Here is a 13,752-nt window from a genome sequence, read left to right on the forward strand (position 1 = left end):
TGACATTTCGATGCCCGTATAGGAATCCTAAATGTCCAACTCTTAATTTCGTTTTCGCGTGTCATGTCAAGCATATTATCAATACGAAAACGTGTCTCCAATCTTATGGTCTATTCTTCAACTATGCGCGGGGGTACCTCTATTCGATATGAGACTTGGCACGCTGTCGGCAAACCAGCCCTGTCTTCGTTAACCTCTCCTCAAACTCATAACCAACAACATCATCATCATCATGTCACACTTTGAACTGTGTCACACAGACATACGCTCCCACATATACACTCTCTCACTCAAACTAGTACAGAAGTAGTGCCGTTCTTACAGTCAGTAGAAATCTTGTCTTGACCCGTGAAAGATGAACGTCCTCTGGCACCAAGCACAAGCAAACTAGATCGGTCCGAGCCGTTCACGAAGTACGACAAGACGTACGTACGTACTTCGGGGTTAATCAAGTACCGATGCAGATCTAGTGATGAAGCCCCTCAAGAGTTCTTGGCATGGAAGAGCTCTGTCCTGTCAACTTCCTCTGTCGTTGGCGCTTCAGTTTGAAGTATGAGCTCGTACCAATTAGCCCAATTCCTTGTTGTTATGCTCAGAAAGTTGTCCGCATTTTTTGCGTTATGTCTAACAAAGGCTTCTTAACTGATAGACAGAAGAATGTGGAGAGGGAACGCTAGACATGACAAACCCCTTCGGGCGTTCGGCGAAGCAGCGCTACCTGAGCCAACCATGATAAAAGTGCGTGTACATAATCTTATCTGTAACATAGAGGTCATGTGTGGGGGGAAAGCGGACTGCCGACTCGATTTTGGAGTATCAATGCACTAGGAAGATAGGGGAAAAAATTGTGAAAGGAGGAAACACGATGCGGGTACAGGAGGAGAGGGTTGTGCAATCCATCTGGGATTTTCGGTTAGTCCCATGCAATACGCTGTGCAAGTGCGTCCCTGCGAATGATAGGAGGCAGTGAGAGGGAAGAAGGAGGGTGCCGCCGTAGCCAATGGGGCTTCCCGAGTGAAGTAACCGGGAGAGGAGATATGCGCAGAACGCTCGGTTACTTGCAGAGCGTATTACCCACCACAGGGAACATGCTAGCATCCCTCGGCAGCTTTTCATTGGAATGCCCCCTGTAAAACGGTAAATTTTCGCGATACTTGTAAAGTTATCTCCGGACGAAACGTGCAGTAAAGATGATGTCGTTGACCAACACCGTTGCAGTTAACGCGGCATCACTTCACGCTTATGCCAGGTTTACCTCCCTTTAGGGAGTTTCAGAATACCATTCGTTGGAAACGTAAACGCTATGTCAGAGCTGCTGGCTTGCGTTCGCCGCTTGCAGCGCTGTTACGACTAGAAATGAAGACTTAAAAAAAAAAGGAATAGAAAATCAAAAACACAGAGGAATCACTTTTTCTAAGCAGGCTTTGTTGTTCCATAATAAAACTATATATGCTATCGCAAGACAACTAACGACGGTTTTCTTGTGAATTACTTTGCGACGTTTTGCAGACGACGGAATGCTCACGCAGTCTCTCTTCGGCCGCGAGAGCAACGCAGAGCCGCAAAACCAGCTTTGCGTGGCCCCGCAATTTCCAACAAATAGCGAGCTCGCGCAATAACGCAAAAGCTGAGTTTACGTTCTGGGCATGCGCAGTGGCGGCAACGCTATTTCACGCGCACGCAATGGCTATTTCTCGCGCTTTTATATGACTATCTGTCCCACCACTTTCAGCCCCGGTGATCGAACAAGTTCTAGTAAAAGGAACCGAGTTCCGCTTTTGGCTCAGGAACTAAAACGAGCCAATATAGAAGGAAGTCCAGCGTTGTAAATCAACGCCTATCGGAGCAGTTCAACAAACAGATCGCGACGCGTGTAAGGCCTATATTTAATGTCACCGAAGAATTGTCCCGCCGAAAATGATCCCTCTGACACAGCGCGAACCCGCGACTTATCGTCGCGCTGCAGAGGCAATTTGTTTTTACCAAAAAGGGGACCAGTACCCAGTAGCTGTTTGTCACTTTCTCTCTCTCTCTCTTCTTTTTTTTTTTTTTTTCAAGAGGGGGGGGGGAGGCTTCCTCGGGGGATTATTTTTCTCGGAATGGAACGAAATTGGCTTCATCAGCCCCGAGGCCATACTAGTTGGAAAATCTGGGAATGGACTGAAAAAAGAAAAAGAAAAGAAAATGCTGCTGCTTTTCTTCCTTGATAGTTTGGTGGCAGCCATATTTCGGACAACACGTAGACAGTGAGAGTCTTATTGCTACCGTTCCATTTGTATAAATGCTGTCCTCTGTGTGCAGCAGCCTTTCAGGAACACGCTTCGTTCACGTTGCTTGTTCTGACTTTTTATTCATCAAGGTAGATAAGAAGCAGAGTTTTTGTCTCTGGGACATGTGGACTATATGCTGTTCGTTTCAAATAAGTGCAACAGAATTTTAATAGACGTAAGTACTACTTTCGTTGCGCAACATGGAGAAACGTAGACAACAACGTTAACTAGGTAAGCACTAGATAATAATGTTATTGTTTGGTTGTGAAAAACAACTTGTGGAGAGAGCCGGGCACCTCTAGCCATGGAAAGGTGACGGGTGGTTTTCGGTCGTCGTCTCTGTCACAAATTTCTATTTCCGTTTATCTTCTGCCGCCACTACAGTCATTTCCGTTTCACTTTCGTTTCCGGTAACTGCAAGCGGTTTTGCGATCGGCAATATACGTAATAAAATTGTGTTCTTCTACTCCATGTTACACGATGCTCCTTAATTGTGAAATAATATTCCTAGAAGTACGCATAAACGCACGAAAAAATAATAATCCTAAGTGATACGCTCCCGCTTTCGCCGGCCCAGCCCAGTGACAGATTGGATCAGATCAGTAAATAAAGAATGTTAGAGAGGGGAAGGGAATGGGGGGGGGGGGGGAGCGGGATGAAAGAAGACAAGTCAACCCCTTGTACATATGGTGACAATAACCAAAATACGATCTAATCTTGCGTGATAAACCAATGTACAATTTGTCAGCTGGCAGACGTGAGCAATCGGATTGCCGAGCATGCCGCGTGTCGTGACTGGGCCAGTCAACGGCGGACAGCGACGTTCTTCATGATCATGTCCCCTACACAGCTGTAACACATATTTTCATGCGATAAAAAAAAGCCCCAATAATGGGCTACCATATGGGTACCAGAATCCAGCATTTCGCACGGTTATTCGAAAAAGGCGCCACTGCACCGTATGCCTGGTATGACGTCACCACGTCTTGTGGAAACAGATTCAGTGAACTCAAGTGCCAATGGTAAATAAACGTATGAAATAATAAAAATCAACAAATATTTACAGTAATGTAACAATGTTGATGGGAGGTATCTTCACGTTACGAAGCAGAGTCCCGCAGAAACAATATGGCGCCTATCATCGTAGTTTTGTAAACTGGCGTTAATGTGAGTGTATTTTCGTGACAAAGGTTAAGAGCGAAATAGACAATTTCCCGACGATATGTGTTCCATATAGCCTCCGTAACTACTTTGTGAGCAAGTTTCTGCGATATTGACTTCTGTGCATCTCGGCAGAGTCCTGCGTGTAAACAGTAAACAACGCGTTACCATGGGCCGTGACCGAGACAGGTACCGGAAACGGTCGCTTTCACGAAGCCCTTCAAGTTCACCCGAAAGAGACAAGCGTAGAAGGAATCGGTCAAGGAGCAGAGACCGCAGGGACCGAAGAAGTGTCGATAGGTACCGTCGATCTAGATCGAGGGACCGCAGACGTAGCCGATCGAGGGAACGGTACCGAAGGTCTAGAAGTCGCGGGAGAAGGTCTCGCTCACGCACCCCAAGGCGCAGATCGCGGTCACGTGATCGCAGATCCAGGTCGCGGGACCGCAGATCTAGATCACGGGACCGCAGGTCTCGAAGCCGTGACCGACGATCAAAAAGTAGAGATAAGGAAAACAAAGAGAAGGTGGAGGAGAAAAATGAGCCAGCGAATAAGGTTGAAGAAGAAAGTAAGGCACTCGACAACTCCTTGGACAAGGACAGCCGCCAGCAACAGCTTGATCTGGAGATGCAGCGTAGAAGAGAGCGGATCGAAAAGTGGAGATTGGAGCGCAAGAAGGCAGAAGGAAGTAGCATGAATGTGATACTACCGGTACCCACCAAAAAGTGGAGCTTAGAAGATGACGACGATGAAGAATCGGGTCCGCCACAACCAAAGGAAGAACCCGAAGTCAAGGTAGAACCTGAGGCTGAGGACGAGGTCGACCCACTGGATGCCTACATGATGGACATTCAGAAAGAGGTTAAACAACTTAAAACTAAGGCGTTCAAGAGCGATGGTATGGAAAGCAATGAAAAATCTAGTAAGGTGACAGTGGTTATGGGTGTAGCAAAAAAGAAAGACAACAAAAAGAAAGGAGAGCTTATGGAACAGAATGTAGATGCTCTGGAATATTCGTCGGAAGAAGAGAAGGACGATCTCCAGTCTGCCATGTCAAGTCTGCAGTCAAACAAGGCCAAGAAACCAGCAACAGTTTCCATAGAAGACATTTCGTACGCTCCTTTCCGCAAAGACTTCTACGTCGAAGTGCCTGAGCTTGCCAAGATGACAGCCGGAGAAGTTGAAACGCTGCGTGCTGAGCTTGAAGGTATTAAGGTGAAGGGAAAGGGTTGCCCAAAGCCAATAAAAAATTGGGCTCAATGCGGAGTCAGTAAGAAAGTTCTCGAACTGCTCAAAAAGCACGGTTACGAAAAGCCGACCCCAATCCAGATGCAGGCGATTCCTGCCGTCATGTCTGGGAGAGACATTATTGGTATTGCCAAAACCGGTTCAGGAAAAACTCTAGCTTTTCTGCTTCCAATGTTCCGACACATCCTGGACCAGCCACCGCTCGAGGACGATGACGGCCCAATAGGTGTCATCATGACCCCAACACGTGAGCTCGCCATGCAGATCACCAAAGAGTGCAAGAAGTTCACAAAGTCGCTCTCACTGCGTGTGGTCTGCGTCTATGGCGGCACCGGCATTTCAGAGCAGATTGCAGAGCTGAAACGTGGAGCAGAAATCATCGTCTGCACTCCTGGACGCATGATTGACATGCTCGCCGCAAACAACGGAAGAGTCACTAACTTTCGTCGTACCACGTACGTGGTCCTTGACGAAGCCGATCGCATGTTTGACATGGGCTTCGAACCACAGGTCATGAGAATCGTAGACGCTGTGCGTCCAGATCGTCAGACAGTCATGTTCTCCGCCACTTTCCCACGGCAAATGGAGGCATTGGCTCGTCGAGTCCTCATGAAGCCCATCGAAATCCTCGTCGGAGGACGTAGCGTCGTCTGCAAAGACATCGAACAAAACATTGTTCTCCTCAAGGACGAAGAAAAATTCTTTAAACTCCTCGAGCTTCTCGGGAACTACCAAGAGCAGGGAAGTGCCATCGTGTTCGTCGACAAACAGGAACACGCAGATGTTCTTCTTAAGGACCTTATGCGTGCTTCGTACAATGCTATGGCTCTCCACGGTGGCATCGACCAGTTTGACCGCGACTCCACAATCTGCGACTTCAAAGCGGGAAAAGTTGGTGTCCTGATCGCAACCTCTGTAGCTGCACGTGGTCTCGACGTGAGACACGTCATTTTGGTTATCAACTACGACTGTCCGAACCACTACGAGGACTATGTACACAGAGTCGGTCGCACGGGGCGTGCTGGCAGTAAGGGGTACGCTTACACCTTCATCACGGAGGAGCAGGGACGGTATTCTCCAGACGTCATCAAGGCTCTCGAACTGAGCGGCAACCCGATTCCACCGGAGCTCCAGAAATTGTTCGATGACTACAAGGCACAACAGGAGTCTGAAGGGAAGAAGGTGAGAAGTAGCAGTGGCTTCACTGGCAAGGGCTTCAAGTTCGATGAGGCCGAGGCTAACCTCAGATCAGAGCGTAAAAAGTTCCAGAAAGCGGCGCTCGGCCTGCAGGACTCGGACGAAGAAGATGCAGAAGCCGACATCGACCGCGAGATCGAAAATATGCTTGCCCCGAAGAAGCGGGTGAAAGACATAAACCCGTCTGCTATAGCAGTCCTAGCTCCAGGAGCAGTTCCGAGCGCCCCGGGTCAGATTGGGGTGCCCAGGACTACGTCAGGAACTCCTGTAGCCGGTGCCATGGGAACAGTGCAGGGCATCCAGGCATCCGGAACTTCGGTGTCCGAAAAGCTGGAAATGGCCCGTATGCTAGCGTGCAGGATCAACATGACGCGAACCTTCAGCACACCGTCCACACAAGTTGGACCTGACATTCAGCCGTCAACGCAGCTATCAACGGAGGCACTTCTTAAAGGCCAGTACCAACCGGAGCCTCCCGTGCAGATAATCTCTGCAAAGACGCTCGCGGAGCAGCGCGCTGAAAAGCTGAACACCAAGCTTAACTACCAGCCGAAGCTTGACGACGAAAAAGAGGACATGCCACGTCCAGAAGCTTTTCAGAAGTTTGAGGAAGAACTGGAGATCAACGATTTCCCGCAGCAGGCAAGGTGGAAGGTGACCTCGAAGGAAGCCATGGCTCAGATCAGCGAATACTCCGAGGCGGGTATTACGGTACGCGGCACATACTACCCGTCAGGGAAAGAACCGAAGGCAGGAGATCGAAAGCTGTACCTCGCAATTGAAAGCACAAACGAGCTCGCTGTTAGCAAAGCAAGAGCAGAAATCATACGACTTATAAAGGAAGAGCTTGTCAAGTTACAACATTCTTACCAACCTATCAACAGAGGACGATATAAAGTGCTCTGATCTGCGCACCAGTGAGCTCGTACACGTGATAGGACTTTGGGTCGTTTTCGAGTGTATATTTGATGCAAAATAAAGAGGGGTGGTGCATCCTTGCACGATACATACAGCAGTTTCACTGTTATGCCTCATAGATAAAGCCTCGTGTTTCGAGGTAGAGCTCTGCACGGGTAGACTTTTCCGGGCCCGACCCGGCCCCGAGGACGTAGAAAAATGGCCCGGACTTTCCCATTTCTATGCGGCCCACCCTGGCATCTCCAGTTGTGACGCACGCCTTTCTAGCGCCAACCAAGCAAATTTAGTAATAAATTGATAAGTGAACGTACTACAACTGACAGTTTAATGCGCGCAAGCGCATTATTGTTACGCTACAAGCTTTTGTGGAGGTAGAGGATGTTTCGAGGACCAATCGCTACCCTTCTCACCAAGCTTTGTGAGCCTGATTGTGAAAGATGTGTCGAGTCATGAGCAGTGCGAAATGGCTTTGAGAAGGTTCCAGAGCAGTGTTTCTCAAACTTTTCCAGTACGTGACCCCTTTGAGTAGTACCAAACTTACAATGAAACCTTGACCTTTATGAGCCTTCCAAAAATTTTTTCAATGAGGCAGATATATTTACATTGTAATTTATTTAACAGACATGAACCACAGAGAGAGCTACCAAAAATGCACAATAATGTTTTTAACAAGGATTGATTTAATCGTGTATTTTAATGAGACGGATGTATTTGCTTTCTTGATACAAGAAAATCAATATGTTGATCTGTGTGCCTCAAGGCATATTGCACGTCTGCTTGGACCCTCGATGACCCCCAGAAAAAGGCTCATGACCCATTTGGGGGTCATGACCCGCAGTTTGAGAAACACTGTTCTAGAGGGTCAAACCATACTCATAGTGCATCCTTTGTTTGTTTTTGCAAATATATGCACAGGAATGACACAAGCATGTGATCATATGAACTAATAGTCCTCCACATAGAACGGCGAATAGAGCACTGCACAGGCCTGCATTTACCGGGAGCCATACCTGGAGCCATGGAGGCTTACCCGACCCGGCTGCCGAAATGCCTGGCGGAGGCCCGGCTCGCAGTTGCAATGCGGCAGACACCGTGCACAGCAAACAGCATAACCCACACATACTTGGAACGCGCAAGCACAGCTTTTGGTGAGGATTCGTAGCAACACGTGGGCGTTTCATCGCCAGGGGCAATACTCTACTGCATTGCTGGTGGTGATGTGGGGAATGAAATAATGAGCCCCTTCACAATAAGGATGGAAATCCTATGGTGTCCAAAAAGGTCAAAAGAGCTTTGAGGGAAGAGCATTGGTGGGCTGGATTTGGCCAGGGACCAAGCATTTTTGAGAGAGAGAGGGTCCAGCTGATTAAGAGGTCTAGAGAGTGCGGTTCGGGAAGGTTGGTAGTGTGGGCAATGAAGAATGTGCTCTAGATCTTCTAGAGCACTGCAGTGACAGCATCTGGGATAGCCAACTTGTCTCAAGCGGTAAAGCCACTGATCTGTAAATGACACATCGACTCTCATTCGATGAACTAATGCAGCATCTTGACGAGAGGCGTTTCATGGCATGCGGAAGGCGAACGTTGAATCAACTCTTCTCAGCATAGATGAGGGAAGAATGTCAGTTGTCCATTCGCGGGAAGCCAGGGGAGTAACGGGGTGTCGAAGTATGGAACGCCGGCCTCCTCTCAGCAGCACACCACTCGTCCGTCTCCGAGATGAGAGAGCTGCTTCAGCGGCGCTGTCGGCCTGTTCATTCCCCACGACACCACAATGGGCTGAAACCCACTGGAGAACCAGCCTGTGCTCTGCTTTGTAGACAAGGTCGTAAGTAATTAACACATCCATCACTAGGAGTACAGTTGAGCTTCGTATGCCAGACTTTTCAATAGCTTGCAATGTAGATTTTGAGTCAGTACTTTGTTTTCAAACCATATGTTAAGGACTGAATGCTGCTGAAGAATGGCTCACAAAAGCTCGGCCTGACTGAGGCCTGAGCCCACAGTCAAAACGCCTTTGAGGCCAGATTTCAGCTCGGGTTTTTCGGCCAGCCTGGCCCTTTGCACTGCTGTAACGTCTAATTGGGACTGTTGGTGGGCCATGAAATTTAGCGCTTTTAATTTCATAATAGTCCTGCATTGTACAGAATTAGTTGCATGGCCCGGCCGGGCTCACGGATATGTGTTTGTTGGCACGGGCCCAGCCCTAGTGGGCTTGGCATATTTTGTCGGCCTGGCCCAGGCCCGGGGCACAGTGCAAATATGATGCTCGGGTCTGGGGCCCGTGCAGAGCTCTATTTCAAGGTTTAAGGATTAGTGAAATGCTCCACCATAAAATTTCGTTTTTGGCTGCAGCTTGTTGTGCAATAAATTATAAGAGCTCTAGCACAGGAACAATGAGCACAGCTGACCCGTAGTGTGTGTGCAAAGCCCCTGATCTGCACAACCTCTAGAAACCTTCCACTCTTTCAAAGTGTATGTGAGTGAACTAGGGAAGTTGACCTAGTACCTGCAATGCTCTAGTATGCACTTGTACTGGCTTAGGTGAACACGAATTACTTCGCACGCAGCTTTGCCTCTCGCGCCCATCTGGAAAAAGCATAAAAGTCCAAAACACAGTGGGCTATAGAAGGCAGACACAGTTTAGTAACATACAGTGGTAAAATGTCTCAAAATATGTACAGCTTTATTCATTCTCTGCTCAATTTTATAGCACTATGAGGAAAATTTCGGTCTAGTATGTTTCACGTGACAATGACAAACGACCACGCAAAAAAGGCTCAATAGCAAGACACTTTGTCCTAAAGAAATTCCAAGCAAATCTGCCCAAAATACTTGATCAGCTCTAACAATACAGTACGCTCATCTCAATAAAGACTGCAGAAGAAGGCACTTGTAGATATTTTGCGAACCTATAATTGGCAAAAATGGCAGTATGCTCGGTCACCGTAAAGCTAGAAATGTATCTTAAATATGAGTCACATTCACACACAATCAGGTAGAGGTGGTCCAAGGCTTGGCACGTTTCCACGAGAGAGTGATGACAAATGCCCTTCTTAAACAGATGATACGAAATAGAAAAACACTTACGTCATGAAAAATGAATACATCTAAACTATAGGGTTCTGTCAGGCCAGCCAGCTTTTTCTTATGGATTGGCACTTGATACACGAAGAAGACTGACTGCAGAAGAAACTGCATATTTTTAAAAAAATGTAACATTTTTCTAAAACATATTCTCAATCCTCCATTTAGCTGGAAGGCCTGTGTGTTGTATCATCTATCAGTGTGTACGTGTGCAACAAGTGCATAAACACGTGGCATGTGAAAGTATGTCGTGTGTCTTGACTAGCACCCAAAACCAGCAAATCTTCATGTTTGAGCCTCTGCGGTACGATTGTTCAACTGCCAAAATTAAAAGCAGCCTAATCTCACCTGTGCTCCGTAACACTAATGTAGTGTACTTTTAACAGTTATCCACAGGGATTTAGTGAGCACTCTATACACTACCCCCGTCGCTTCCCGCGAAGCACGCACAGTCATGAAACAATACTGACCGCAAGTAACCAACATCACAGTCTTGAGCACATTACGAGCCCAGTGTCCAACCACTGCATCCCTGTCAAAAAAGTAATTTCGTTTGTTCCATAAAAAGTAATGACAAAAATACCGCATCACACCTCGCACGCACCAAATCGGTACTCCTTCCTTTCGCCCTAGCTGCTCACTCACCAACACAATCACGATTTTGTCATACGGGGAAGTTCCAAGAATTGCGATGATGAGCAAGACACCCTTTCTGTTCATTTTTACTGACCACTTTACGCCTTTGTATTGACTCGGCGCATTCACTCTTTCTGAGTCTGACCGCAATCTAGGTAGTCGCTGCCCAGCCGAGACCGCTGCAACTGAGAGTCCTCATCCATACTGGGGTCATCCTGATCCGTTTCCATTCCGTAGTCGCCCGCTTCGGGAGATGACAATTCAGTTAGCAAAGCTGTAGCCTCTGCCAGTGTGTCCTGCGTGAGACAATACATGTGCTATACAGGGTGTCTTTTTTTTTTATTAAACACAAATTTCTTACAAAAAGCGATGAGAGATGCCGCTTTTGCGGGTGTGTTATATGTACAGCCTGAAGTTTTCAGGAGATATTTTTTTCCCAGTTCGGAGGGTAAAAATCGGGGAAATCAAAATGTGCTCTAAATTCGTGCGAATTCAGGTGGAAAAACTTCTATATGCTAAATTTGGGGAGAAATCGGGCTCTATTAGTCGTACGAACTGTACTGGTTTGGTGCAAACAGTGATGTAACTGCACTTTTGAGTCTGAGTTTGCTGTCAAACAAACTATTGTGCATTCCTACAGACATTTCAGTGTGGGCAATTTGCCAGGTAAAAATCAGGTTTCACCCTAAAGAGGCAACCTTCAGTTCGGGGTGCAAATTCGGGGTAGAAACGGGTTAAACCATAAAACTTCAGGCTCTGATTATATGCAGCCATATATCCTTTCGAGCTGATTATATAACTTACTAGATGACTAATTAGCTAAAATTCACCAAGTAACTTTTTAGTTACGAGTGTTTGGGAAAATGCGATACAGAAGAGTTGTAGCCAGTCATTATTTATAGCCACTCTCTCCTTTATCTTATTTATTTATTTATTTTAAATCTTAACATGAGCATGTACTTTGAGATACCCATCACCAAAATTTGCTCTACAAGTGGGCCAAAACCGAAACCAAGCACATCAAGAGCACAAGAAGGACATGATCCTCAGCGTTGATGGCTCATCTGGTCCACAAAGTGGCTTATCTGGCCAACAAATAAGTGCCTACTCCAATCAGCTCTACCACTTCAATGCACGTGGCCCTCCAACGTAGAATGGCCATTATTCTTCCTGCCTTCGCGACACACTTGTTTCAGTTTCGGCTTATTTGCATAGCATTGATGGATATCTCCAAAGTATGTGCTCATCTCAGAATTTTGGTCTCTTCGATAATGACTGGCTCCAATTCTGCTATCTCACATTTTCCAGAAAACCTGCATCGAATAAAAAATAAAATAAAATAAAAAACTCTGCATTTTGTTGCACGTACATCCACCAAACGGTACTCCACGATGATCATTCGGACGTTTCTCTCAAAGCCACGAGACTATACTCTGCCATTACCTGAGCACTGACAGTTCGCTGGAACGTTTTCGTGTTGGAATCTTCATTTGATGTTGTATTGCTCCACTGATTACTGTACTCAGCAGACATTGTGCTCTTCAGCCAGTTCACTGACCATTGCCACGTCCGAGGTACTTGCAAGAGGTAATCCTTTGCATGGGGGTACCTTAAAGGGGATGACGTTTAGTCAATTAATTTGACCCTGAAGACGTTAGCACAATATAAAAGCACGGCAGGAAATTCGGGTGTCGCTGCAACATACTTGTGAGCCATGCTGACGAGGAACTTGACACCCTGGTAAGACCGCCTGCTGTCATTTTCTTGGTTTGCCTTCACGATGGCTGGTTTGAGGAGTGTAGAAAAGTTTATACATATTCTTCATCAAGAGCACTTCGTATAAGGTCAGTTCTCAAATGTGGTCCAAACTGTTTTACTTCTGTCATTGCTGGACTTACTGCATGTATGCAGGGTGTGGCATCTTCAGATTAAATGTCTTTGCAAAATTTGAGAGGTATGAATTGTGCGTTATTTATGCACTTGTGTTATAACGTTAATGTAAAAACCACACCAAACTGACAAGGAGCAGACTGTTTTCTGCCTCTTAGATGAAGCCATTTCAAGGGCAATACCAAGGTCAGCAAGACGGAGTCAGCTCATATGCCGCGAGTATAAATATATGCTTTTGAGTGTGCAATTCGCATTACTATGGTGGTCTACTGCCAAAAATAGCAGTGTGCACAATTTGAAGAATGTGCAAGGTCTCCAAAACGCTGATATATTCCCTTCAATACGTGATCCCATTTGGCTAAGTGAAAGAGAACATAATACTAGAAGAAGAATACATGCCAAGAAATTACATTGTAGGACTGCATCTTGAATGTGTTAGATACCACATGTTTTCACAATCGTTTGTTTTCAAATGTAAAATCGAAAATGTTTTGGCAGCATGAATCAGCATCTGAATCAATCTGATTCAGCGTGAGACTTACCAAGGATGCCTAAAAACTCTGGCTTTTCCTCCTGAGGCCCGTCAATGACAAGCTGGAGTCTCATGTACTGGATGGGATCGTCCAACTTCTAAACATAACAGATGAGCTGAGAGTCACAATGTAACAAAGCCCTATCTCATTAAATATGGCACAAGCAGGGAGCAACCAAAGGGGGCTCTCCTGGCGTTAGACTTTACTTTGGTGATTTCTAATTGAACTCAATTATCTTATTTTATTGATTAACTACCAACTAGAACTAACTTAACTACGTTGATTTTGTTAGTTTAACCATACACCAAAACCATACACGATATTTCTTAAGTATCGGCCAAAGAAATGATCAGAAGTACGTAAATTCCACGTCAAAAACAGACAAAGCCCTCGCTGCCGTCTGAACGTACCAGTAATTCGAGCAGAAGACCAGAGAGATTCTTCAGCTCGTTTGAAGGGACTGAAGCGTACTGCTCCTGTAAACAAAACAGGAAGTGAACTCGCACCTCTGCATTCTTAGCACTGGAACGGTCTGCAAACAGTTTGGTTGTTGATGCTGCAGCAATGAGCACGTGAACAAAGTAGAACCGTGGAGCAATGAGGTGACATTTAACGTCGCTCGAAATCTTGCCTCGTCTGTCAAGCTGTCCACCAGGAGTCACCATGCAAAATATTTTCGCTCTGCGGCATGTTACAGATGTGCAATCAAATTTACAACAAAAAACAAAGCAGTCCGAGAAAGCAGCCGCAGACGGCCGACGTATTGGAGGCTCCGTGCCTTGTTTCTTTGTTTTTTTTCTCCTCGGCTCACG

General features: G+C 46.3%; 2 protein-coding genes across 3 annotated transcripts in view; one reads left to right on the plus strand and one right to left on the minus strand.

Annotated features, from left to right (window-relative positions):
* Positions 1-3,378: 3,378 nt before the first annotated feature.
* On the plus strand, positions 3,379-6,889 carry LOC135391122 (probable ATP-dependent RNA helicase DDX46). Its single transcript, XM_064621219.1, has one exon. It carries the CDS (start codon positions 3,601-3,603, stop codon positions 6,781-6,783), a length of 3,183 nt encoding a protein of 1,060 aa, XP_064477289.1. The 5' UTR covers positions 3,379-3,600; the 3' UTR covers positions 6,784-6,889.
* A 2,574-nt stretch (positions 6,890-9,463) lies between these two features.
* LOC135391123 (ubiquitin carboxyl-terminal hydrolase 24-like) overlaps positions 9,464-13,752 on the minus strand; it is a 36,686-nt gene continuing 32,397 nt past the window's right edge. For both annotated transcript variants that reach the window (XM_064621222.1, XM_064621221.1), the window contains exons 55-59: positions 13,351-13,416; positions 12,950-13,037; positions 12,223-12,301; positions 11,961-12,126; positions 9,464-10,813 (exon numbers count right to left, since the gene is read on the minus strand). In XM_064621222.1, coding sequence (XP_064477292.1) covers positions 10,643-10,813; positions 11,961-12,126; positions 12,223-12,301; positions 12,950-13,037; positions 13,351-13,416 — 570 coding nt within the window. In that variant the 3' untranslated portion in view covers positions 9,464-10,642. The remainder of the gene's footprint in view (positions 10,814-11,960; positions 12,127-12,222; positions 12,302-12,949; positions 13,038-13,350; positions 13,417-13,752) is intronic.

This window comes from Ornithodoros turicata, chromosome 4 (genome assembly GCF_037126465.1).
Source record: "Ornithodoros turicata isolate Travis chromosome 4, ASM3712646v1, whole genome shotgun sequence".
NCBI lineage: Eukaryota > Metazoa > Arthropoda > Arachnida > Ixodida > Argasidae > Ornithodoros > Ornithodoros turicata.

Excerpts from the sequence above, each read along its gene's own strand:
- LOC135391122 (XM_064621219.1), top strand. The coding sequence starts at position 3,601 with ATGGGCCGTGACCGAGACAGGTACCGGAAACGGTCGCTTTCACGAAGC.